General features: G+C 39.0%; 1 protein-coding gene across 5 annotated transcripts; it reads left to right on the top strand.

Annotated features, from left to right (window-relative positions):
• The first annotated feature begins 1,298 nt into the window (after positions 1–1,298).
• On the top strand, positions 1,299–27,200 carry arrdc1b (arrestin domain containing 1b). 5 transcript variants are annotated; one of them, XM_055040668.1, is made up of 9 exons: positions 1,653–1,891; positions 7,305–7,421; positions 15,564–15,674; positions 18,075–18,125; positions 19,689–19,843; positions 20,500–20,682; positions 21,644–21,820; positions 23,013–23,469; positions 23,737–27,200. In XM_055040668.1, the coding sequence occupies exons 3-9, from the start codon at positions 15,608–15,610 to the stop codon at positions 23,799–23,801; spliced, it is 1,155 nt and encodes a 384-aa protein (XP_054896643.1). In that variant the 5' UTR covers positions 1,653–1,891; positions 7,305–7,421; positions 15,564–15,607; the 3' UTR covers positions 23,802–27,200. The 5 variants fall into 5 exon arrangements, with proteins under 5 accessions (XP_054896640.1, XP_054896643.1, XP_054896642.1 ...); XM_055040665.1 differs by lacking the exons at positions 1,653–1,891; positions 7,305–7,421 and adding an exon at positions 1,299–1,501; XM_055040667.1 differs by lacking the exon at positions 1,653–1,891 and having other exon boundaries at positions 6,992–7,421.
• The last annotated feature ends 538 nt before the right edge of the window (positions 27,201–27,738 follow it).

Here is a 27,738-nt window from a genome sequence, read left to right as displayed (position 1 = left end):
AAATTTAAAGTCCAGAACCATTAAAGTTTGTGTTTGTAAAAAGTTTCCAGTGAGAAAATTACTTCCTTAGCCAGTATTCAATACCTCCAGTTGTACACTAGATGGCGGTGTTTGGTTTTCTCATAATCACAGCCCAGTAAATGGACCAATAAGTCAGTCCGAATTATTTGCAAAAACTCAAAACAGCTCATCATCCCATAAAAAGGAATGTTTCACAGTGACAAGCATCTAAACATAGAAAAGAAGACTCTTGGTATTGAGTTTTCATAGACGTAATGAATGAATGAGGTAATCTAATCTTGATCATTGATCCACGTCAGCGTGATGAATGGCAATGGTAACATTTTACCTCATTGGTTGCCTCACGGCATCAACACAATTTGCTATTCAATCTGTTTCAGGGAAATGTTTTCGGTAAGTAAACATTAAAAAAGAATCTCAAGGCAATTAAAATGATTCCTTAGATTAGATTAGTGGATAACAAACAATACATTTTCATGGAAATAGCTTGCTTGAGTTTTCGCTTGAGACAGGAAGCCTTCAAATACAGAAAAATAGACTTTTTAGGTACTTTCAAATTTTTGTGGTCCATTTTTTGATTATGGCACAGCATATTTCCAATTTAATTAAACAAACTAAAATAAATAGTTACTTTAGTATTTGAAAATTAAGTCATGGTCAACTTTAGGAGGGTGTTCACAGGGGTGATTGACAGCACTAAGACTTAAAAGAATTTGGAAAAATTTTATTTTCCTTGATTTGGTGATATGAATTATTATTTTTGTCCTTAAAATACCAAAATATCCACACATTAAATGTTAAATAATGTATACTTTGATTGATTAATCAGTAATTGAGTTTACCAAATACTTTTTTTAGTTGAATCATTTTTTGGTTGGCTACTTTTTACTTTTACTTGAGTGAAACTTTAGCACAATTTTAACATAATTTAGCACTAGGAGCTTTAATAATAATAAATTATTTCAACATACCTGTTGCCTCTTTAGTGTAATGTATCTGTGTTTTATAAACTTCGATGTTAATTGTTGCTAACTTTACCATGCTATACTTTTAGCTGTTAGCCCGCCAGGAATCGCCTTTTTGCTGCCAAAATGTTGTCTAATATGTGTAAATATGTGATTTATCCAGTATCCGTTTTATTATTATAACTTTTAAAAACAGTTTAAGGTACATGACCGGGGCTGCGCTTCGTAAGTTTTGACGTTTTAGGGAAAATATTGGTAAAAATTAGCATGGGTTGCCAGCCGTTTGTTAGAGGGCGCGGTGACGTCACGGGTTGCCATGGCGGGAGGGTGGGCTCGCGGCGCGGCGCGGCGCGGCGGCTCAGTCAGACGCGGAGCAGAGAAGTACCGGAGCGGAGCTATGGGGAAGCTACAGGAATTTGACATCACTTTTGCCAACAACAAGGTGGTTTACGGTCCGGGGGAGTCCATTAGCGGAACCGTGAAGATCCGAACCGGCAGCGCTCTGCAGTACAGAGGTAACGAGTTCGTTTTGTGGCACCAAGCCGGGGAGACAGGAAGAAGGTGTTTAACGTGCCTGCGCCTCCTTCCTCCTCTGCTTCGGGGCTTGGATGTCGCTTAAACTTTCCCCCACTGTGGTTAAAAATTCACGAGGCGTTTATTTAACCTGTTAACCGGACGTCACGCATTGGTGCGGCGCTGCCGTCGTTGCCCCTCGGTGGCAGCGCGCCGCAGGCTGCGTGGTTGTTTAGGTGACTTGTGCCATCCTGAACCACATCCTGCTTGGTCCGACGCGCTGCTGACTCGGGTCTGCTGCTCGAAAACACCGAGGAGAAGCGAAAAACGCGCCTGACAACAGGTGTCCACGCGTTCAAACGCCTCATTTTTACCGCATCCGACAGTTAAAGGTCAGGTTTTCTGTGCGTAAATGTTGTCGCGTCGTATTTATGCGGGGAAAAATAAGTAAGTAAGTGAATGTAGTGGAGAACAACGAGTCCATTGTGCAAGTGATCCTGTGGGGGATTCTCCTCTAACAGTAACAACACCCTGCTGTCTTTATCTCAGGGTGTTCAAAGTGCGGTCCGCGGGCCATATGTGGTACTTGACTGGTCTTGTGCGGCCTCCAGCATCAGTTAAAAAATAATACAAATGTGCATATCACAGTGGAAAGTGGAAAGCAGCACAAAGTGTTTATCCAGAGACTTTTACTGAAAAGGCCACCAAATCAGCTTTGATTGACTTTATTAAACTCGACTAACGTTTTGAAAGAAAGTGACCCAAATCCTGTTCTTATTACTGAAAATAACTTTGCTCAACTGAGAAATGCAAAACCTTCTGCTTTTCTTAAAACACAGCAACAATAGCTAATGTTGATTTTTGTGATTATTTTTGACTCTCTCAAACTTTTAATTTCTAATTAACCTTAAACTCCTGAACTGGATTTCTAAATATCCAGAATAAATAAACTAAACAACCAATAAAATGGATACAACCATTTTTTTTCAAATGCTCTATATCAATAATGTCGCAATAGGTTATTTAGGAAATTATTAAGCATTATTTGCATGTGCTGCACTTGAATGCTGCAGCAAAGCATTCCTTTGCAACCGATTGATGGATGGAGGAGCTTTTATCGCTAACATGAAGGTTTGGAGTTGGGTAACCATTACTGGGACTTTAACTGGAAATGTAGCAAACACTCCAGGAGGGTTTGGCAAAAATTAAATAAAAACCAAAGGTGAATATGTGGATAACAACTCAGGCTGATTGAGTACAGTGGAGGATCTGTAATGCTGTGGGCCTGTTTTCTCTTCTTTGAAAGAGAGAAAGCATTCCAAACAAAAGGTTTGATGTAAAATAATAGTGAGATTATACAACTGGGATTAAAAAATCTATTTTATATAAATCTTCTCAATTTATAAATTCTGATTTACTCCAACTCGCTTCTTTGCATGTTAGTGTGGCTCAGTTTTAAGTAGTCTGTCTGAAGAGTCAGCTGGGCTTTCAGGTCGGTCCGATAATGTTCTGGAAATGCCACGGCTGCATTATGTCCGATCTGACGTCGCAGTTATCCATCAGCAGCAAAGTGGGAAAGTCTGTCTTCCATAAAGGCATAATTACACCTTTGCTTATGGGAAGTCAAGCTCGGTTAAGTTAGCATTTCTTTTGTCAATTTTTAGAGATTTTTTTTTTAAATCACAAGTTTACATCTGTGTTTGACTTTAATCAAGCATTTTTTTTGTCTTATCATAATTTGTTGTAGTTTTGGGCCATTCCCATTGTTAGGACTGGTGTAACTGGGCCAGGCTAGTTAGCCACCTTCTTGTACACACCTTCACAGGTGAACCCAGAGAGTGCTGCTTTTTAACTAAGGTTGAATTTATGTTCAGTCCACTTTAATCGAACCAGTTTGTTTATCTAGAAAGTCCAGTTCGTTTGGGCTGGTGTGAACGCAAAATTGGACCAAGAAAAGTGAACTCTGGTCTCGGTTCTGTTGAAGTGAACTGCGGTTTGAATGCATAGTGAACACCAAGTGGACCAGAAACTGCTCCAAGATCAGGAAGTGAACTACAGTGCAGGGCATTATGGGTAAATGCAACCAAAACAAACATGCTAACTAGCGCTAGTGTGAAAATGTGTTGTTATTTTTTTTACCAAGGACAAAAGAGAAATCCTGCAACCTCTAAAATCTGACAGCACTCCATTTTTCTTCACATTTGTGAAGAAGGAAGTTCCATACATTGTCTTCTTCAGAAGTTTTCATGCAGCGCCCCCACAGGTGAGGAGGGGAACAGCTTTTTCAAGGGGTTTGGTTTGTTTGACACAAGCTGAAAAAGTAACAAATGTTGCAACTTTGGTGTCCAATCAAACCGACTCTACCAGACTATCAGGTGTGAAAACACCATAAATTAACTCTGAAGAGAATTTATGTATTTAATTTTCAGCTACTAAAGCTGAAAATTGCAATTATGTTATCAATTATTGATTTTTCCCTATAGACCACTCTAAAGGTACAAGTTAGTTCTTCACCAGTCCCTCTTGCGTCACAACACCCCACATGATGCTGCCACCACCGCACTTCCCTGTTGGGACGATGTTCTCAGGCTTGAAAGCTTCGCCTCTCATAAACCAGAAACTTTATCTTCAGAAATGACGTCAGAGTTCATGTTGCTTCTTCCTCCCTGAGCGGCATTTCAGCCCACGTAGATAAAACCCATGTTTCTCTGTGAATTACGTCTGTTTTTTAAATAATTGATCAGTTTTTTGGTGTTTCTGCACCTCTGCAGTCAGAAATCACTCTGAATCAGTCCTGACATAGACTGGAGATCAGGGTAGTGTCATATTTATTTACACCACAGTGAGTTTGATGAAATAAATACAGGTGGATATTAATAAGAAAGTGCAGCTTCTTAAAGTGCTGAATGTTTCCGATGCGCCGCTCTCAGCCTGTCTCCATTATTGATGATGGAAACCATTAGAAAGCATTTCTATTGATTGGCTCCTCCATAAAAACATCACAGCAGAGCCTCGAGTCTTTGGACAAAACGCGGCGAATAGTTCAGGACGTGTTTAAAAAGACGCTTTGATGAACTTTTTCTGTCTTGAGCGAACAGAAAACAGTTGGAAAGAGTGTAAAGCCTCCGGGATCAGCGCCGTACCTTTGTGATTGGAGCTGATAAAAACGCAACGTTTCACGGAGAAACAGGAAGTGAGTCAGGCCATGAAGCTGCTGCTCCTTCTCTGTGTCATGGAAAGATACAGTTGTTGTCCGGGGAGTTTATGACCTTGAACGCGCTGTAAAACCGAGATGTCGGTAAATGTTGATCAAAAGGGTTCAGCGTTTGATTATCCAAAGCCCACAGAACATTAGATTGATGTTTTAATAATAATGTATTGAGAATAGAGAGAAACCCATTAGGAACAAACTGTGTGTCTTTGTGATGGGTTTTTCCTAAAGGAGACATAAGTATTATTTCTATATTGAAGCTCTTATTGCTTATATAGATGTACAATATGAACTTAAAGGTTCATCACAACAAAAAGTGATGATAAAAAGTGTTTAAAAACCTTTATCAGTCTTTTTTGGCATTAGGTTTAAGATCCATAAACACAAATACCGCTGTGATAAAGATAAACCTCGCCAAAATAAAGCAATTTAAAGGTGATTGAATAGTGCAGCAGTCTAATTTATCACAGAATAATTTCATTTAGTTATATTTTTAAAGTTAACGTAATTTGTTGGTTCTGTTATGGAGCCAACAGTGGAAAAAAATCCCAACAACACACATTATAATCTGGAGTTTATTCTGTGACAACAGAATTTACAAAAGAAAAACCTGATATGACGTCACAGCGACAAGTTAGAGAGACAAAAAGTTTCCATCGCGACTAAAAGAAAATGATATTCCAGTTACTAAAGGAACGTGTCGAGTTTTAGCTTAGCTGGGTTGAGCGGTAAAAGCCTTTCCTCTGCCTACATCTCCCACAATGCTGTGCGGTTCTGGATCAAAGTTCGGTCGATATTCTGTCAGGCATATTAGCTATTGATATTGATCACGTATCTGTTGTTAAACATGTTGATTTAATGTGAGCGCGCTCTTCTAACTTGCAGCTTTTTCTGGTATTTTCTCTCATGTTTCTTTAAGTAGCTACAACAGAGCAGGACAATTTTTTATTCCGTTTCTACATCAATTGTCAGAATAATCAATACTCAATTACTAAAATAATCGTTTACACTTTTTTCAAACAAAAAAATAAATTGTTGTCGTCCAAGTCTGGAATTGGCAGATTGAGTTTTTTAAATATCGGTGATCAGCCGGATTAGTGCAGCTCTGGTTTTTAAAAGCAGCTCCTTTTTGACAGTTTTCTCCACTGTCGCCCTGTGCTTTGTGAAAGTAAAGGTTCTTATTCTCCTCCATGTAGCAGCTAAAGGAGCTAAACACTGGCTAACTCAGTGGGCTAATTAAACATTCATGTTTCGCACGTGGAGTTTTGAGTCACACTGACTTTGCTTTTGTGACTCTAAGCTTCTGAAATGCTGCGACTTTAACTCGTTGGCGTTCCCCCCCCACAGCGCCGGGCTTCTCTTTTTTTGTCTGGCGTGATTCAACCTCACTGGAACCAGCGTCTGCGGGTCGCTGAGTCACATGACGGCTCGACCCAAAAGCACAGGATCTGAAAACGGAGCAACTTTTGTTCAGGCATGTCTGCCCTGGAGAAAACTGGAGAGAAACTGAAACATTTTCATGCTGCAGCTGTTGGCGATTCGGGTCGGTTAAACGCACCTGGTTGATTTGAAGGGAAACCCTAAAATCAAGCAGTTTGTTTTGCTTTTGTTTTCAAAAGCAAAACAAAAGGGGATTTTCATGATCATCGCAGATGAAAAAGAAAAGTACATTCCTGGAATAAAACGGGGAAACTTTTGAGTTTGAAAAATTGAAAATTTTCTTGATAAATGTAAGAAGTTTTCAGGTTAAAGTTTGAAATGTTATAAAAAATATCAAAAACTTTTGTCTTTTGTAATTTTTCTGATTTTGAAAAGTTGAAAATTTGCTTGAAAAAAAAATTCTTACATTTTGAGATAAAAAATTTTCTAGAAATTTGTTTACAAATTTTAAACTTTTGTGGTTTCTCAAAAGTTAAAAATTTACTAGAAAAAATTTGAGAAATTTTTATATTAATCTGAAACTTTCTGGAAAGAAACATCAAACTTGGCTTTTGGAATTTTTCTCAGTTTGAAAAGTTGAACATTTCCAAGTTTTTTGGTAGAAAGTTTCTGAGATCTCAAAATTTCAGAATTTTTGTCTTGGAAACTTTCTTTTTCTTTTTTTTCAATGTACCATCAGAGGTTTTGCACATTTGCTATATTTAAAGAAAAGCATCTGGTTTTCAGTTTCTCTTGGGGTCAATTGAACAAATTTATTTTCAGTAATAAGTGCAGCATTTGAGTGACTTTCTTTCAAAGCATTTGCTATATTTACTCAAGTTCAATAAATTAAATCAAAACTACATCAAAGTTCCCTTTTCAGTAAAAGCTTCTGGATAAACGTGGTTTGTTTCAAAAACAGAAACACTTCGTGTTGTACTTCACACTTTCCAGTGGAAGAAAATTACAAATTAAGTCATCCACATCTATCGGCTAAATTTATAAAATTTCTGAGTTGCAGCTGGGGGCCCCACAAAAACCATCCAAGTGCCACAAATGGCCCACGTGCCGCACGTTGAACACCCCAGATATCAACTCAGACTTGATGTTGGATTGTGAATGAAAACGCGTCGCAGATTGAGCCACTTATGGGCCTTTAACTCATCATTATTCAGGTTTCATAAATCACAGCTGGATCTCGTCCCAGAATCGTTTCCGCTCCTGAACCTGAGGCGGCGTTAAATGGTGGACAGGAAACGTCATCAGGCTGTAAATCAGGCAGCTGGAAAAGTGTGAGAGTCACAATCATAAGTTATAAACGATGTCCCTGCTCTGGAGGAAATGAAATATGACAATTAATTCATGGCGCATATGGATCTACTTATCAGAAACCAATATATTCACTAATATGTTTACTGCTGTGCATTTTGATGAGCCCGGCTTACAGCGAGTGAAACCCAAAGTGCAGTTTGTCAGATAAATATTACAATTTATTTAAAATTAAAGTACTTACATTTTAAATGTTAAAAATATTTAGTTTAAGGATTAAAGACTTAATTTAAATATCAGTTATTACTAAATGTTTAAAAAGTGCTGTCTCTAACTATATTAATGGAAAGTTGAGTGAAAGCATGAACTCAAATGGTGTACAAAATGCTTCTTTGATCATTATATATTTTGTTAAGCCGATACTTTAAAAGCTCCTGCTCTTTCTGAAGCTCCGCCTCCAGGAAATCATCTCAACATGGCTCCTCTATTAACCCTTTAAAGACATTTTTTACAGCGTTAAACTGAGAAGTAGCTCCTATAATGACGTCAGCTGATACGCTAATAGCTGCTGGCTAGTCTGAAGGAGCTGAGCGGGGAGGAGCTTCGTCCTAGAAGGCGGGGCTAGGCCCGTCCAGGCGTTTTGCACAGCTGATGATTGCCATGGAGATTAAAGGATTTCTCAGACATTAATGAAAAACTCAAAGCAACGTCCATTTTTGTTTTTGATGATGGAAAAACTTTATAACGAGCTGAAAAATGTAGATTTTTTAAAAATGCTTCCCCTGTAAACGAGACGCTGCCTCTGAATGTTAGGTCCCGGCGACCCGGTCGCGCTGTCCGGGCTCAGGAATGTGGGATCCGATTACACAGAGGCCGAGAGCGTCGGTGGGCGGGGAGAACCGACTCACATGTGCTTCGTCAGTCGGCCGGAGGCACCGGCACCAGCTGCCGCCGCTCCTCCCTGCAGATAGAGCCGTTTTAATCAAGCCTGACCTCTGACCTCCACAGGCCAGGGCCTGTCTGACACCACAGCTGGTTCCTCGGCTGCGACATAAGAGGATTTTTCTGCCAGAGGTGGGCAGAGAACCCAAACATAATGGTAGAAGTGAAAAGTATCCAAGAAATTGAAAAAGTATTTGGTAAAAAGTTACACTGATCAAATGATCATCAATATTTAAAAATTACATCATCAGATGGACCAAAATACAAAGTTGAGTGGAAATGTAGGCGTTTTAAGAACCAAAATGGCAATAATTCTTATAAGAACCAAAATAAAATGATTTCCAAATCAGTTTCCTCCAATTAAAAACTTAGAAAACTGTAACTAAAGCTGCAGGTGTGTGTCTGAAACTGGTGAGGTTTTGGTGAAAATACTTCATAATTAAATTACTCAAGTTAGAAAAGTATTTGGCAAAATGTCCACAGAAGAACTGAGTAACTGATTGAGTTATCAATCATTTAATGTTTAAAAATTACATAATCAGAACATAAAGTAAGATAGACGTTTTGGTATTTTTCAGAATGAAGATGACAAAAATTCATATAAAACAGAAAATCAGGCTAAAAAAATGTTTCCAAATCAGTTTCTGTTCATAAGAAAACTTTTAAAACTTTAACAGAAGCTGCATGTGGAGAGTTTCTGGTTTAAACATGTTTGTTTTTCAGTTCTTCAGTCTTTCAGGACTTCCTGTCCTGCAGCAGCAACAAGCTGCAGACTCCTGCAGGTCAGCGCCCAAAGGTCTAAAGATAGAATTAAAAATAGAAAACGAGACGATCTGCCGGTGTGCTGTTATCTCCACCGGCTCTGCTGCTGCTGCTGCTGCTGCTGCTGCTGCTGCTGCTGCTGCTGCTGCTGCTGCTGCTGCTGCTGCTGCTGCTGCTGCTTTGTTTTTGCATCCAGTAATAACAATGAGGGAGCAGCGGCTGCTGAAATGTAGGTCCCTGCTGACACAGATATAATCAGGATTAAACCTGGCAGCAGGTTTTCTTAATTCATAATGATTTTGCTGCGGCGCTGTTGGATTAATCTTCGGTTGGCACAAGATTCACGCACAGAATCCGTCATCAACAGTATCACACCGATTCTGTAATAAAGTATCGCGATAAACGATAATATTCTGGTTTAATGGACGCATTCTCAATAAGTTTTAAATCGTAATGGAAATTTTACACTGGAAATGGAAGAAAATCCGTTTTTAATTTTCAGCTTGTTTCAGTTTTGCAGAAGCAGGAAGTGTTATGTGACGCTAAAGTGTTTTTCACTTGATGCAACAACCATCCTTTTCCTCCTAACAAACAAACATTTAAACTTACACCAATACTGGGTACCAGGGGAGCGAATCAACTGGTTTCCTGATGCAAGTTCTGCAGGGTTAAGCCTCTTACATGCAAACGCACCAAAAGATTGATGCGTCCTACATGCAGCAGGCACAAACATTCATAAACCCATCAGCCTGAAGCCGCTTTCAGTGCAGCGTTTCTGGCAGTGTGAGGTAACGGAGGGCAGGTCCGGGCGAACAGACGGGCCTCTGTTCACCTGCAGGCGATTCCCTTACAGTCGGAGGTTATGGATCACGAGATCAGGTGGCTCTACTGGACGAGGCATTCGATGCTGGGGAAGCGAGAAGGACTAATCGCTTGAAGTGCTTTAAGATTTGATGAAGGTAGTGAAAGTGGCTTCAGGTTACAAGAATGCAAAAAGATGTTATGACTTGTTATGTACAGTTATTATAGTCATCCAGCTGGCTGCCATGTTTTTGAGTGAAAAAATGTTTAAAGTTGGGAGAAAATTAGAAAATATTACTTGATAGTTATGCATTTTTTGAAGACTAAGATTAATACCCTAAAAAACAACCATAAAGTCTTAAAAAAGGTGATAATTAAGGACAAAAACTATGATAAATTGGTAAGCCTGGTGGGGGCACAAGTACAGCCTGGTGGGGGCACAAGTACAGCCTGGTGGCCCGCCAGGCTTATTGTACACTGATGGAAACCCTGGAAGAGAAATTAAAAGTAATGCAGATATGCTCTAAAATCAAACAAGACAAGAGGATAAATGGATCATAAATTGTCCCAGAAGTTATTGCGATAAACGATAATATTGTTGTTTTGAGACCATTTAAGTAATATATCGGATCCAGCTCGTCGTAATTAATCGTTGATTGGTTGCTTATTGTGCCAGACCTAAACATACAATCATTTTCTGTTAATATCTAGGAAAGAAGCTAAACTGTTGGTTATGCAATATTAAAAATAGAAGTTTACCAATTTTTAAAAAAGCTGAGTTGCCAATTCCAATTTTGTCTGAAAAGTTGCTAAGTATAGCAAGAAAGTTGCTGAGTTGTGACAGTGGGGTGACTATTGTTGGCTGGAAAATGATGTGGAAGGACGATCTGTGAGTCAAAGCTCTCAGAAGAGGACAGCGGTCGATTTTTAGACCTTTGCAGAGGGAGATGAGATCAATTCACATATAAATATTGATTGAGCTCCTAAACTAAAAGTAATAAAAAATCTGATGCTTTCAGGCCCAACATTCCAAAAACCAGATTGCTAATCCCAAATTAGCCACTTCACAGTGCAGACTGGAATCCTAAATGCTAAATATCTTTCTTCATTTTGCTGGTCAGGTTTCACAAAGCGCCTTTTAGCACGAAATGGGAAGAATGTTGTGATGAAAGTGTGACTTCACTTCATTCCTGTTTTGTCTGAGATCTTTTGTTTGTGATCAAACAAACTCGCTGACGTTTCCTTTTGCTCGGTTCAGCGAAGGTAAACAAGGAAGCGCCAACACCGGCGCTGACCCGGTTCTGTTTACATTCCCCAGGAACACATCCCCCCCAAGTACAAACCTGAAACAGTCAACTCGGCATTTTTTCATTTGTGGTCTCAGAAATTTGTGTAATTTGTTTCTAAAATTGCTGGAAACGTCTTGTGTTTTTTTTTCTCTCCAAGGTTTGTGCAGGAGCTTGAGATTCTTGAAAATGATTCAGGTTTGATCCGGTGTTTTGGAAAGTTCTTGATATTCAGGCTGCAGTTTTATAATAAAGTCAAACATTTAATTAAAAGCAGATATTTAAAACATTTTTTCTCATTGCTGAAGTTGAATCAGACTAAACTTTTATTGTTTTAGTTATTTAGAATTAACTGGATTATTAATATTTTATAAATTCCCCTAAAATACATTTTATTATTTTACTTTGTTATATTTATTATTCCCAATGGATCGATGACTTATTGATCGGATTAATTGAAACAAGTGACTGAAATGTTTTGGGTAAATTAGTGTTTTATTCTTTAACCAGAAAAACATTTAAAATATGCAATTTTATTATATTTTAGATTTTGTCCGTCCGTCCGTTGGTAATTCTGTCTTTTTAACCCCCTCAGCTTTAATCCATGCGGTTCTGATGCCACGTTAGAACAGTTGGTTCTTTGCTTCATGACGTTTTGCTCTAATTCTAATATTTTCGTGAAAGAAGCGCGAACCTCTTCGATCTGTGACGTCCAATCACCAGGAGGGTCTGACTCTGTATGAGCAGAAGATTAATAGGTTTATAAAGTAGCCAGCTGCTATCAGAGCCGCTCATTGATATGATAAAAGCCAGACAGTCTTTGACGCTGTGGTTGGACCGAGACCTGGACGGGCTCCAAGGTTGAGATAAACCGGGCGGCTGCTGAGTCGGTGCACGGCCCGTTAGCTTCCTGCTAGCGCTGCGCCAGCCTGTTGCTGCCTGTCTAATGCGGGCAGAACCGCAGGACGGACTGCGGGCGAGCTGCAGGGAGGAGAACCGGACGCTCCAGGACGTTCAGATCAAGCTCTTTGTTTTTGGGTTTGGGATTCTGAGGCTGATGCCGTGTTTACAGCCTGATCAGAATCTGGAGAGATTTGGATCTGGATGGAAAGAGAGAGAGAGAGAGAGAAAGATTCTCATTTTATTAAATGAAGATAGAAAAATGATTTATAGGCTTTACTTCCTGTTGCTGCTCTAAATGCTGCAAAATGGCTGCTGGTCAGTTTTAAACTGACCGACCATCCAACCAAACATCCATCCAGTTTTTCTTCTGCTTTTGTATTTATTCTTGGTAGAAATATTTTCAGCTTTTCTGAATAAAATTTTACAATAATATTTGAAAGAATTTGACTTTGGAACATCGTCTCTGCATCTTTCACATAAATTAAATAAATCTTCATTGTTTTAAGAGTCTTTCCAACCTTTAAAAACAATAATTGATCACTGTTGTGCTAAAAAGTGTAATCTGGGTAGGAACCCCGTCTCATGTCTTCAAGGAAACCTCATAAACGTTGGTGAACTTCTCCTTCCTGGTTATTTTGATCCTGATTTAGACCAGTCTGTCATAATCTGGTCTGGTTTCAGAGGCTGCTGCTGCTTTTCGTTCTGTCTTCAGTAAACTGAGGCATTAGGGCGTTGTGGTTTCTCATTTTGCTCCGGATCGCCTCACAGGATGTTTGTGCCGACTTCCTTCCAATGAGAGCAACTTTTATCTCTTTTGTTTTAACAAACTGCTGCAGTTCAAAGTCAGATGTGTGAATTGGGCTTTTTGGTGGAGGAAGTAGATTAGTAAGCTAGTTGTTGTTTAAAAAGTGAATGATAACAAACACTTTACACTTTTGGTAAAATATTCACACTTTCAGGTGAACATGTCCTACAAACCTGTTCCTGTAACTGTTTAGCAGTAAAACAATAAAACCATTCCTGGTTTTCTTGGCTGTAATACCTGGCAGCCATGATATTACCAGGTATTATAGTGGTGAACTCCTGCGACCTCAACATTCAGGCTTTCGGTTAAAACAGGAAGTGATGTTTACAGAGGAAGTGGAGTTCAGAATATAAAATAACAGCTTACCTCAGCGGCGGACTCTAACCGACAGCTTCACTCATTATGTGATTGATTGTTGCCACGATAAATAAGCTTCGGTTTCTCTGCTGTGTTTCCTGTGTTTTACGGCTCTACATTAACTCAGACCTCCGCTGAGATGTTTTTATGTCTGAGCCCAGTGATGCATGACCAGGTCACCTGATATTGACCCATAAGTGAAACGTTTTGTGCTCTCATGTTGGACGAGCTAGAAGAAGAAATAATGTCACCGTGGGGAAAAAGCGCTGCTGTTATTTAGCCGTTTTGTGTCCAGTTTCCACATCCAGCTGCTGCAGCTGGGATTTTACCAGATGACCCCGTCCTGACCTTTTCACGGCCTGAGCTCGTCTCTTCCCGCTGCTGACGGCCGTAAACGGCGTCTGACTGCCTCCCCGTCCATCGAGCTGCCTCCCCGTCCATCGAGCTTCAGGATCGGACGTGAGCTGGCGGTTTTGTTCCCGCCAGGCGTCCGTCCTTCCCGTGACCGCAGACGGTGCCAGCAGCCGTGGCGGCGCAAGCGGCTCGGCCATCTGCCGTTCTGGGTGTGAGCGAGCGAACTGCGTGAGGGCAGAACAGAAAGCTGCATGGGTGTGACGGATACCGCGGCGTTTAGATCAGCCTGCAGCCAGATTTACGGACATTCTCCAGTTAAAACTTTTATTGTTTTAACTGATGAGAAGATAAAGGCAACAAAGACGCATAGCTCGGATATTTGAGAACAAAACAGGAACTTTATCACCTATAATCAGATCAGGGAAGAGAATAAAAAAAGTATTTGGTAAAAAGCAACTGATCAGATTATCAATCCTTTTATATTTAAAAACTACGTCATCAGACGGATCATAATGTAAAGATCAGTGGAAAGTTTGGTATTTTAAGAACAAAAATGATCATAAATTATATAAGTAACAAAATAACAAAGTCAGGGAAATTAAATGTTCACAAATCAGTTTATTTCCATAAAAAATTATGAAACTTTAACAAAAACTGCAGGTGTGTCTCTGTTTTGGTTAAAACATGTTTGTTTTCTTATTCAGTGGGGAGAAAATCCAGAAATTTTACTCAACGAAGAGTAGAAATACCTTATAATAAAGATACTTAAGTAAAAGTAAAAAGTACAGCGTAGTAAAAATACTCTTCAAAATAAGTTACTCAAGTAAAAGTAACTGAGTAAATGTAAGCAGTCGCACTGATGATAAATCATGATAAATTTACATTTATAACAGATTTTAGAGCAAATTTACACACAATTGACTAAATATTGTGTTTAATACGTCACACAAATGGAAAACGGATCCAATACGGCTACTAAATACAGAAACTAGAAGCCTGGAACAAAGAATAAAAAGATTTCAATGATGAGTCAAATTTTTTTTATACCAAAAAGTACGTTTAATATTCTATAATCATGACAAAGATGCTTTTATAATTGAATTTAAAGCAAGTTTTGTGTACAAATGACTCCAAATTTTGGTTTTCATATGTTACTTGGGTGAAAAAGTATCCAATATGTCTCTTAAATACAGAAATTTAAGAGCGAATTAAAAAGATTTTAATCCATAATCTGAATCTTATTGCTTATAATCATGATAAAGATGCATTTATAACTGAGCTTGAAGCTAATTTTGAGTAATTTACAGACAAATTTGTCACCAGAGAGGGAGAAGTGTCCAATCCTGGTGGCTGGAGCTGAGAGTAAAGAGAAACAATGCTGAACAGTTGCTGCGTTGTTCGTCTGTGTCTTTGTGAGGAGATAACGCTGCGTCTGCGCCATCTTCCCGCTTCATCTCCTGTCGGCTTTCGTGTTTGGGTGTGTGAGTTACGGGTCATCGTTTCCTCAGAGACGAGGGCAGCAAACAGGAAGTGGTTCCCTCTGCAGGCCGCAGCCGCGTTTCTGACGCTCAGTTTGGGTTTTCGGGAGACGCTAAATACTAAAGGATCAAATGATTCACTGAGACTCAAATCTGGGTTTATTGTTGCTTTGATTTCGCTTGGCCTTCCACAATTAGCACTGAATCTCACAAAATTAATTAAATAGAAACCAATAAGTTCCAGTAATCTGATTTGTCGATTTTTACTTTTCTACCAAAAACTGTAAGAAAACTGATGATTCAGGTCTTTAAAACAATGATTTATAACATTTATTATCTGTGAATTATGGTGTGAAACTCATTTTCATTTTGTTCTTTAATTGAACAATATTTTTCCCTTTTAATATCCAAACACATTTATTGAATAATGAGTAGTTTTAGCAGTGTGAACATGTTGCTGTCCTTTGCTTCCTGCAGCCATCAAGGTGAACTGTCTGGGCTCATGCGGCATCTCCAACAAAATGAACGACTCCTCGTGGAGTCTGGAGGAGCAGTACCTGAACAGCATGCTGTCTGTGACCGATAAAGGTAATCACTGACAATACAGACCAGGTTCAGCTTGAATTTAGTCCCTTTTTTTCCAAATAGCTACTTGTATAATGTATAAAAGGTTAACAATCTGACCAGCACTAGTGGAAGACACTGAAAGGTTTATATTAGCCTCAGTCAATGGGAGCCCTGCACCGCTAAGCGCCATGTAGCTGCAGAATAGACTTTTTGGGAACAATTATTGGTGATATTTTCTTAATTTTTATTGCACATAAGATAAAAGATCTGCTCTGATGCCTGACATTTGATAAAAACAAATCCTAAAGATAAACTTTCAGGCAAAAAGATTGGAGCTGCTAAAAATACTACCGTTAGCTTTATTCCTAGCATGAATAGCTTTTAGTTTAACTCCTAGCCTGAGTAGCTATTAGCTTAACTCCTAGCTTGACTAGCTGTTATTTGACTCCTAGCTTGATTAGGTATATTTCAGTAGCTGTTAGCTTGTCTCCTAGCTTTAGTAGCGTTTGGCTGGACTCTTAGTGTCAATAGCTGCTAGCTTTATTAGCTCCTTATTAGCTTTTCTCTTTCTTAAATCTAAGCTTGAATTGCTATTAATAGCTAGCATTGGGTTATTACTTTGACTTTCAGTCTAACTAGCAGCTGGCAGGATTATCCAATCTAAGATTACTGTGAATTCTTTAAGCTAACAGCAGAAAATGGCTCATAATGAAAACCCGACTTCAGCAAACTGCAGCTTTTTTGTCACAGTTTGATCTTTAGTGCACACTTCTGTTAATGTTTCAGCTGGCCACGCTCTGATAGGAGCGTGGCTATTTTTGGCTCTTTAGCTAAGCGTGAAGAAAAGACTTCAATGAAAGACGAGACAAATGTGACGGCTCTGATTCACAGTAATAGATCTTCATCAACTTGTCGAGACTCTGGTGGAGAACACGCTTCAGAGAGGAAGATATGCATAATTCAAAGCACAACCTCCCACTTTCTGAGCTTCCCTTTTATCTTTGCGGTTGCTTTGTTTTCTATTCTTTCCCAAAAATGGGCAGCTCGGTGTCGGAGGGTGAAGGAGGATCAGGACGCGCAGCTCTGATGATCTGGAACGTCGCTCGTTAGACGAGGGAACGCGGCGGCGTCCGTTCCTCATCCTGTCACTCTTCTCTGTTAGTGGAAACCAGGAACACATTATTTTGTTTCTCCAACAGTCAATGGGAATAAACTTTATCTTTAAACCTGATGCATTCATATCCAGGGCCGGATTTAGCAGAATAAGGGCCCCGGGGGCTGGAGCCCGTTTGGTGACCTGGCCCAAAACATACTTTCAGTAAAAATGTAAATAAATTATTTACTCATAAAAATTACAGGATTCTAACAGGCACATCTACACATTTACAGGTGCAAATTGATGGTTGGTGTCTTTAAAGTGTTCGGTAGTTCACTGCTTTTAGTTATAATTAATAAAAAAAATCAAACACCATTTTAATAAAAGCCACATTTGAAATGAGTTCATGACTTTAATATGAACATGACAGTATATATAAATTAAAACAACAGTTTTTTGGGCACCCCCAAAAACTAGTAGCCCTGGGCAAGAGCCACAGGGGCCTATCTAAAGTCTGACTGAGTTCATTCATGTAACCTGCTATATATTTATGCAATATTTATTCTTCTGAGTCTCTTTATTTGTTTTTCTCTCTTTCTTTCTTTCTCTCTCTGTGCCTTTAGTTATTCTTTCTTTCTTTTTAATGTTCTTCTTTTTGTCTTTCTTCTTCTTTTCTTGCGGTTTTACATGTTTGCTGAAACGTTTAGTTTAAAGCTTCGCTGCTTCCTAACTGTAAACATGATGCCGATCAGATTAATGGAAAAACTCCCGTCTCTAACGAGGCGAGACCTGTTTCTGTCTGCAAGGATTTAATTAGGCCGCCAGCTCCTCTGGAGAATTAAGCAGCCAGTCGGGTGACGGTGTGTGTGTGTGTGTGTGTGTGTGTGTGTGTGTGTGTGTGTGTGTGTGTGTGTGTGTGTGTGTGTGTGTGTGTGTGTGTGTGTGTTAAACACACACACCTCATTATTGGTCCTTATGTCATAAATTAACTGATAATAAACAACATAATTATTAAAGTGTCCAGAAAATGTGAAGGTAGTTTGTAATTGTCTGCTTGAATAGAAAGAAGGACACGTTTCTTTTTCAGTTTTTGCTTGTAGCAATAAGTGGGGGAGGGGAGGCGAGGTTCACTACTGCAGGAGAGTACATATTCACCTGTTGTCATAAAAACATTTTATTTTCTTTGACTTCTTTCCTTTATCTCACTGCTTAAATGTTTCCTGCTTTCGTTCCTACAGTTTGTACTTTTCTTCATCAGTCTCTGTAATCTCTCTGGTCGCTCATGTCTCTCCAGTGTGTGACCTTTGACCTTTGCTCACTCACAGGAACCCTGGCTCCAGGCGAGCACAGTTTCCCCTTCCAGTTTGTCCTTCCAGGTGAGTCTCAGCCGCACCTTTCAGTTCCCACAGCGTTATCAGACCAACAGCGACGTCACAGAAACAAAAACAAAGCATCAGCTGATAACGTCACGTAAGGCCAAGAATGTTTAGCTAATGTTTAACGTGCGCCAAACTCAGTATTTACATGTGGCCCTCTGAACTGGCAAACTTGAAATAAACTTAAACAGGCCACAAAATTCAGTAAAAAAGATTGAAAAATAAGTTTATTATCTTTTTTTTAGTTTTACCTAATGATTAATAAACACAATTTTTTATCTGCATATCAGACATAAAAAAGACTTCTAAAAAGAAAAGCAATTTCCATATTATTTATATTATTTCCATATCGTAAGTTGTTTATTTTGTCGGCCAAATTTTTATCATTCCTGACTTGCAGTCTAGGGCCAAACAAAATCATGTCATGGGCCACAAATGGCCCGCAGGCCACACTTTGGACACCACCCCTCTTGAGGGATGCATAAATAAACAGTGTGCTTAAATATTATTTTATCAATCAAATTAAGTAACTTTATCTATTTACTGCCACATTTCATCACTTAATTTCTTACAGTTTCTTGTGAATTTTTGTGGAAATTTACACAAAATCAACAAATTTCTGGGGAGTTTTGTCCAAAGTTTTGGCCAAATTTATGGAAAGCGTCAGGTTTAAGTAATTACTGGTGCTTTAAGAACGTCCACAACGTGGATGTAAATCCTTTTTGCTTTAAATCTTCACATTTCTCATGAATTCAGCTTAAAGCTGCTGGCAGTGAAGCAGGAAGCCGCGGCGCTGCTGATGGCGCCATCTTGAGTCTGTGTGGTGTTTCCTCTCTCATGCAGGATTCGCTCCAGCTCAGCGGGGGGCGGCCATTTTATTTTTAGCCCTTCATCCTTCACTCTCTGGGTAATTGGTCTCCATGCTCCCCTGCTCAGAAGCCCCCAGTCTGAAGGAAATGACATTAATGTCATCATGGAGAGGTTAAACATTCACTGGGGCCTGTGCTGCCCCCTGCTGGACAAGCAACAGGCCTGCAACTGTCGGTTTTATCTTTTAGCTGAGATCAGGAATAAATACTGGAAGGTGGGCGAGATGGACTCTAAATGCAATATCTATGGTAATTTAATATGTTAGAGGATTAAGAAAATAAAAATAATTAACATTATTCTTAAATATTATGACTTCACTCTCATATTTGTGACTTTATTCTTGTATGAGTTTATTTCCATCATATTTTATGTAAAATTCTGACTTTATTCTCATGGGTTTGCAGTTTTATTTTGGTAATTTTATGGCTAGCTAAGCTAGGTTGGTGGATTCTTTGGTTGCCTAGCAACAACCTGCAGAGTAACTTGCGCAGCAGCAGTTTCATGTTTCACCACTGTGCCTCAAAAATAACCAGCATATTAAATGTTTGAGTATTTAAAACCTCTTGGCACATTGAATATGTTAAATATTTAAAATGTTTTGTGATAAGTTTGTGTCCCGTGTGGTAAAGGATGTTAGAATGTTGGGAAAGTGACGCCTGAACGTTTCGTGTTTTGTTTCGTCTGACCTTTCAGTCGCCATCCCCACGTCGTTCGAAGGACCGTTCGGGAAGATCGCTTACCGCGTGAGAGCGGCCATCGACACGCCGCGCTTCTCCAAGGACTACAAGGCCCAGCGGCCCTTTTACGTCCTCAACATGCTCAACCTCAACCAGGTTCCCGACATCGAGGTGAGCGTCTAACTGTCACAGCGTCGATTCTCTGCAGATGTCCTGTGAGGGCACGTTATGGGAAAAAGACGTCAAATTAATAACGAAATACCCAGAATGTAGGAAGAAGCGTAAGGCTCTGATAAAAGTCCTACTGGGGGAAAAAGAGACATAAACGCAGAGAGGCAGGTATCTAAACAAAACATCCAGACTGGATCCAATTTTAAAGCAATGTGTGAATGAAAACTTGAAGTTGACTGTTTGCCTCAAGGTAAAGAGTCTAAAAACAGGATTTGATTCACTTTTCCTCAGAAAACATTTTCTGTAAATGTGGCCAAGCTTAAGAAATAAAATAAATGCAGACTAAAGTTTGTTTTAGAGTAAAAGTTACTGATCAGATTTACTATAAATTTTAAAAAAGCTGGTTATTAAAACATGAATATCTTGTGTTGTCGCTAACTTTATGTTCATCTTCAATTAAAAATGAAATAATCTGTGAACCAGCCTTGGGGGCCGTAGAAGACCAGTCTGGGGGCCATAAATGGCCCTCGAGCCGCACTTTGAACCCCCCAGCAGTGGTTCTACACCCAGGCGTACTTTCTGTGCATGACGGCTTCGTCAGTGACTCTCAGCAGGAAAGAGGCTCAGGTTTCATCCTCTGACCTCTGCCCCCGCAGCAGCAGAGCTGCGCCGTGACGACCAAGAAGTTCAGCTACCTGCTGGTGCGGACCGGGACGCTGATGCTGAAGACCCGCAGCGACCTGCGCGGCTACGTCCCCGGCCAGCTCATCAAGCTCTCCACGGAGATCCACAACAAGTCCGGGAAGGACACCGGATACGTCCTGGCCAGCCTGGTGCAGGTACTGCTGCCGGCCACCAGGGGGCGCCACCAGGAACTGCGGGACGTTTTGGGCTTTTGGAGATTTTATTTTTGTTTTGTTTTGTTTTGTTTTTCCCTCTTTCTCTTGATTTGAATTGATAAAATCACAAAACTCTTAATGTTTCCATGGAAAAGACTATAATAATGAAAGATGTTCATACTGATGTCAAAATTTGATCTGCAGGTTTTATTGATTTGCTTCCAGGACAAATCTGAGCATTCAATTAAATTTCACACCATTATTCAGTCAAATATTCTCATTTAATAAAAATAATCAGTTATTCTGACGATTAATCAATTAATCGGCTAAGAAAAAAATGACAAAGTGATCAGTTTTTTATTTAACCACTTAATTTATACTGTATTTAAAATAAATTAAATGTAAATATGCAAATAAATCCCTATTTAATTTTTTTTTTTATTTAACATCATTTCTTTAATGAACATTTGATCATTTGATGGAAAGATATATATTTATAAATATCTTTTTATTTTAATTCAATGATTAATTTTTCTGTTGAATATTCTGGCGATTAATCGATTAATCGGATAGAAAATTTGCACATTCTGTAGATTTATCATTCACCTACTTTAGCTGAAATTATACAATATTGAAATTATATAAAATGTAAATATGGCAATAATTAAATGCCTTTTAATTTTAAAAATTTCATTACCTTAATGAATGCTTGTTCATTTGAAGAAAAGATTAATTTCTTTTTCAAATGAAATGCAAAACGTTTATATTTTTGTAGAGTTTTGGCTGAATATGTTCTTTCAGCAGAAAACCTTTTTATGACGCTGAATAGCCCAGTTAGTAATTACTAAATTAACTGACAGTTATTTCAGTTATTGATTAATCACGATTAATCGTTGCATCAGGAACTCTGGTCGGTTTTCCGTTTGGATCTTCACGCCGCTTCCCGGGTTTCTCCCTGCAGAAAGTGACGTATCGGACCAAGCGGCCGGTCTTCGACCTGCGGACCATCGCCGAGGTGGAGGGCGCCGGAGTGAAGGCCGGGAAACACGCGGAGTGGAGGGAGCAGATCATCGTCCCTCCTCTTCCTCAGTCGGCGCTCGCCGGCTGCCGCCTCATTGACATCGATTACTTCATTCAGGTGATGATGGGTCTGTCTGTGATTTGTGGTTAGAAGTAAGCAGAATGTTTTTCACGGAACCGCCGCTGCCTACATGATGCTAATATCATCCTTTCATACAGTATTGATCCACTCTGGATATAAACTACTGAATTATTAATAGCGTACACTTATAAACCCACTGCTGTCTGTTTCTGTTGAATAACTGTGATTAGTAAAGTTAGTGCGTTTTGAACTTTTTAACATTTCATCACATTTAAACAACAAACTTTCATTCTTGGGATTTTATGAGACCAATAATGTAGAACAAAGTTTTGAAATGAAACAATCTTAAAGTTTAAGATTTTGCAGCTCAGCTAAGTTTTAAAAAAAACAAAACATCCAAGTTCAGTTTATTAAACCAATTAGTAACATTTAATCTCAACTGTGTGATTCTGAAAGGAGGAAAAGTGTAAATGATTCAATGGAACCAAATGCTTTACTGTTAGCTTCAGTAGCTGTTAGCTTGACTCCTAGCTTCAGTAGCTGTTAGCTTGACTTCTATCTTCAGTAGCTGTTAGCTTGACTCCTATCTTCAGTAGCTGTTAGCTTGACTCCTATCTTCAGTAGCTGTTAGCTTGACTTCTATCTTCAGTAGCTGTTAGCTTGACTTCTATCTTCAGTAGCTGTTAGCTTGACTCCTAGCTTCAGTAGCTGTTAGCTTGACTCCTATCTTCAGTAGCTGTTAGCTTGACTTCTATCTTCAGTAGCTGTTAGCTTGACTCCTAGCTTCAGTAGCTGTTAGCTTGACTCCTATCTTCAGTAGCTGTTAGCTTGACTCCTATCTTCAGTAGCTGTTAGCTTGACTTCTATCTTCAGTAGCTGTTAGCTTGACTTCTATCTTCAGTAGCTGTTAGCTTGACTCCTAGCTTCAGTAGCTGTTAACTTGACTCCTAGCTTCAGTAGCTGTTAGCTTGACTCCTATCTTCAGTAGTTGTTAGCTTGACTCCTAGCTTCTGTAGCTGTTAGCTTGACTCCTAGCTTCAGTAGCTGTTAGCTTGACTCCTAGCTTCTGTAGCTGTTAGCTTGACTTCTAGCTTCAGTAGCTGTTAGCTTGACTCCTAGCTATTTCTTTGTCGAGCTAAATCGGTTGTGGTAACAGACGTGTGTGTACTGAGGTTTTTTGTGTTGCCATCGTCATCATTAAACCTGTTCTGGCTGTTTTTTGCCCCAGGTGTCTCTAAAGTCTCCAGAAGCCGTCGTCGTTCTGCCCATCTTCATCGGGAACATCCCAGTGAACCTGTCCCCCGCCAGCTCCATCCCCACCAGTCCCAGTCCCAGCTGTTCACTGGTTCCCAGTGCCAGCAGAGTGACGCCCAGCGCCCCGCCGGTGGAGGACGACCCGGACGGCGAGCTCGGCGCCGGAGGCTTCGTTAGCGAAGAGATCCCCACTAAGAGCCACTCGCAGCAGGACCCGTCCGGGCCGCCGGTCACCATGTCGCCCAGCGCCTTTAGCTACGCCCCCGGCGCCGCGCTGCCGCCCGGCCGGCGCCCCGACGCCTCGGCGCCGCTCTTCTGCCTGTCCACTGGAGCCACCATACCGTTCTTCACAGAGGGCGACGTGAACCCGATCCCCACATCCTGCTCACTCATCCTGCCGCCGGAGTACAGCAGCTGTGACTATCCTCAAGGTGAGGAAACGGCGCCCAGCAGGGGGCGCCAAGCAGCAGCACGAATGATGGGATTCAAACTGGATTATCTGCCTTCAGAGTCTAAGAAACTGGTTTACCAGGACATCCATCCATTAACTGTCTTTTGTTTTGTTCATTCGTTGTTTGGTTTCATCTTTTTGATTTCCTCAAGAATCTGGAAATTTAAATCTAGTAAAATGTTTATTTCTGAAGCGTTTCATGTCTCCGTCTTCAGTTGTTTCTCATTCCGGGCCTCTTGTGTTCCAGAACCGCCGCCGACGTACGAGGAAAGCTGCAGCATTGTGAACTCTAGTTTTAACAACGGACAGTAGAAGAAGAAGCAGCGGACGGTGAAGCGTCATGGCCGCCGAATGGCTGCTTTCACTTCCCCGCCATCCGGACAGAAACTCGCTGGAGGACGACTCCGCCCTGCAGACGGTCCGTTTGCGCTGAACAAGGGATCGTTTCTCATTTCCCTACGAGTTTTGGTTCCCGCCTCGTCTCCCAGCAGGTAACATCAGACCCAACAGGTGAACTTTGTGCCTAAAAAGTATTTTCAGATCAATATTTAGGTTTTTTTCTGGGAGAAGTGTGAAATCTCTTTCCTTATTTCTGCAAGTTGTTGCATCTGTGATGCCTTTAGAGTAACTGCAGCACCCGGTTGCTTTCCGTCTGGCCCTGTTGTCGTAACAAACCTGAGCGGTTGGGTGTCCATCAGGGTCGTGTATTCGGCCCCCAGATGTTTTGCTCATCAACAAAGCAGCAGCGGTGTGTTTGTCATGTACCAGTTCTGCTGCTGCATCTATCTGTTGATGTGCAGAAACCAACAGAAACTCTCTGAAGGATGTTTAGTGATTTTATTTGAAAAGAAACTCAGCTTTTGTTTCCAAGCTGTCTGAATTTCTTGTCAGTTTTTTAGGTCCAGATAAGTTTTTCTGAGTTTGTGAATGTTTTCCTTTGGTATTTGGCTGCTTTTTCAAACTATTTCTGCCTTCTTGCTCAGCGTATCGTGAGTCGGTTTCTTAAAGAAAATGCCTGATTGATTGATTGATTGATTGATTGATCCGAATCAATAGGATTAGCAAATATTCTACTGGAAAGGTTTACAAACTGCTCTGTGTAATGGAAAAACAATGAATAGGTCGAGTGATTGATCAATTAGAAAGATAAGAGGTTTGACTTGGTTTGTTAGTTTAATTGAATGTTTTTAAACTTTTGCTCCACACTGCCACCTTGTGCTGGTTTTATTTTTCATTCAAAAGGGAAAAAAAAGTCAATATTGCCAGAAAAAAGTCATGTGAGAATTCAGTCATAATAATACAATAAATAGTTGTAATATGAAAAAACACAATGTTTTGAGACCAAGGTGAAATATAAAAGAATAAAAATAAAGTCTTAATTATAAACTGTTGTAAGATTAAAATAAACAGTCGTCATAATTATGAGAAGAAAGGTGCAATAATACAGAAATAAACTCATATTACTAGAAAAAATATTCATATTAATAGAAGGAAGTAGTAATTTTATGACATATTACAATGTTGTGACGTTTTACTAGTTTTATTTATCTTATGAAACATCAACATCAAACTTTTACCAGCAGCAAAACTTTGGAACGACACAAACAAGACAATCTTTAATCCTCATTAAAAACTTTTTCTCCTAATTTCAAGATTTTCTCCTGGTAAAATTGTGTTTGCTAATATTCTGACTTTATTCTTACAATTAAAAAATAAAAAGTAAATCTTAGTCCAGCCCTAAAACTCCATTTTAATCTGTAATGATTTAGGTTGAAAATGCCGCTGCGCCCCCCGGTGGCCAGTTCTGGTACAGCCTCCAGTCTCTGCTGTTGCTAAAATGCATCTTAAAACGAGTCTGAGGATCTTTTCTGTTGCCTTAAAGCTCATGTAGACGACAACGTAAATGTGCACAAAGCAGCACTTTCTGAACCTGTGTGTGTGAGCGAGAGAGAGAGAGAGAGAGAGAGAGATGTTTGGATTTAAGATATAAAAACTAGATGCCACTGATTTTTTTTTTACTTAATTTTTGTGTTAAGCAGTTTTTCCCTCATCACCTGATTTTGTAAATCATTTATGTCGTCATTTAATGTCTTTGTTTTTCTTTTGCACATTAAAAATATTTTATCTCTTGTGGCTCAGAAGAGGGAAAAGGAAGTGAAGTGATTGTTTATTCTTAGAGAAAATCTCTTTATTTATGTTGAATGTTGATGTTTTCTACCACTTTGCTGCCCATCTGGGTCCCTTCACACTCCTGAAACTTTATGGACAACTAAAAAAAATTGTTTGGATTTTCATAATATTTTCAATATTCTGTTATATTGATCATGCTCAATAGATGTATAGAAACAGAAATTTTCAAGTTTATTATGTTTTTGTACTCAAGGGTAGAAAAAGAGCAACAATAATTTATTTTTGTCAAAATGGCAAAAATAAACATTAATGATTGATGTTTTCAGCTTCAACAAGCAGCTTTTTGTTTGTTATCCTGCTTATTTAATAATTTGAGCTTAAATATCTAAAGATCTTATAAAAATGTAAAAAAATTTAAGAAATAATTGTAGATAATATAATAAAATTGTTGCCTCAGAAAAAAATAAATAATGACTCAGTAAAACTTGTCACTTTAAAACAATCTCTCTTTCAAGATAACTATGTTGGAAATTAGCATGTCGCTGAATTTGATGTATTTTATTTCATTAATTTGTTCAATATTGCAGCAAAAATGGGTTTAAGTTTCCTGATCTGAAGATGAAGCCTGAGGTTTGCAAATAAAGGAGCTGGATATATTATCTTAAGATAATGAGATATTGAAACAGTATTTGCAACAAAGCACTCATATTTTAATATTCTGAACTCATCAAATTGTTCTAACGTCGCATCTTAAAAATAACCGCTCAATAAAAACGAGATTACTGTCAGGATTATGAAAATTAAATTAGATTGGCGTCCTTGAATCTTGAAATAATGAAACAACAAACCTTTTATTTATCTTCAAATCTCATTATCTCAATATAATAAGACATAAGAAATAAGATTTCCCCTCTTTGGAGCTTTTATTGCTTTAGAAACGCTGATCTGAAGCACTAGAGTTACATAAAACATCCACACTTTAAGCATTTGAAAGCATTAAAAATGTGAAGGAATCCTGTTGAAAACATTCGTCTGAAGCACAACTACTGTCCCGATTTATTTTCTGAATGTTTTCTCACTTTTTAAAGCAATCAACGAAATCAGCAGGTTTAGCTCTGTCATACTGTAATGATGTTAAAGTGATAATGTGACTGCATGCCTTAAACCTTAAACATGAGCCGCTTCTGTTTGTTTTCTAATAAATCTACCAAACTGCAATCTATGTAGCACATAAAGACACTGGACCTTTTATCTGTTTTATTCTGATTTTAGAAAACAAATGTGACGTCCTCTTATTTCCACATGTGCTGCCTTTCAGACCTGCTTCTGTTTATTTCAACAAAAGGTACTATAGCTTTATGAAAACCTGCTGTTCATGTTTTGTTTTCTCCTCTTCCATGTAAACGAGTGTCGCCTACTTTTGTATTTTTCTACTTGTAAATTGTTTACAGGTGCAGTTTGAATATACCGAGAAAAGCACCTTGACCCGTTCATGTAACGTCTCCAGTGCAGAATCAGGGTTGTACTGTACAATATAATAATAAAAATCACATGATGTGTTTTTGTAGTTTCAACAGTCAACTTTGTGTGGAAAACAATGTATTCCTTTACAATTTTTTACTTTTTTGTTGGACTTAAAATGTTAATATTATTCAGTATTTCTCTTTTGATCAGTTATTTACACAAGAAACTTTAATAGGTTGTTAGGATTAGCAAAATTATTTTGATTTTCTAGTTGCCGGGATATTGAGATGTATTTTTACATGTCCGTAATACAAACAATAAAGAAACAAAGTACATTTTAAATACAAATGTATTAGATATCCATAAGTCTGCAAGACAAAAATAATAGTTATAGTTTTATCATAATTAAAAATAAATTGGGTGATTTGGTGTAATAAGATGTGAACTTTAACTTGGTGTTTGGAGTCTTATATTGATTTACCTATTCTTCAGTTTTTAATTTAGTGATAACAAACACTAAGGTAAAAACATGTCAAGAAATTATCAAGATTTATTGATTTTAGTGTTTCTTTTAATCGGGATGCCAAATTTGTGGTGATAGTGGGAAAATCTGCCACTCACAACATGGCGGACGCGCAGACGCATAATTTTAATG

This window comes from Poeciliopsis prolifica, unplaced genomic scaffold (genome assembly GCF_027474105.1).
Source record: "Poeciliopsis prolifica strain line A6 unplaced genomic scaffold, Auburn_PproV2 SCAFFOLD015, whole genome shotgun sequence".
In the NCBI taxonomy this organism is placed as follows: Eukaryota; Metazoa; Chordata; class Actinopteri; order Cyprinodontiformes; family Poeciliidae; genus Poeciliopsis; species Poeciliopsis prolifica.
The sequence above is the reverse complement of the archived record's forward strand: the minus strand, read 5'-3'. Positions and strand labels throughout refer to the sequence as shown.

Bases quoted from the DNA above. Each gene is read 5' to 3' on its own strand.
- arrdc1b (XM_055040665.1), top strand. From the start codon at position 1,303: ATGGCGGGAGGGTGGGCTCGCGGCGCGGCGCGGCGCGGCGGCTCAGTC. The intron at 19,844-20,499 runs GTGAGCGTCTAA...CTGCCCCCGCAG, and splicing joins ACCAGGTTCCCGACATCGAG to CAGCAGAGCTGCGCCGTGAC. The intron at 23,470-23,736 runs GTGAGGAAACGG...CTTGTGTTCCAG, and splicing joins CAGCTGTGACTATCCTCAAG to AACCGCCGCCGACGTACGAG.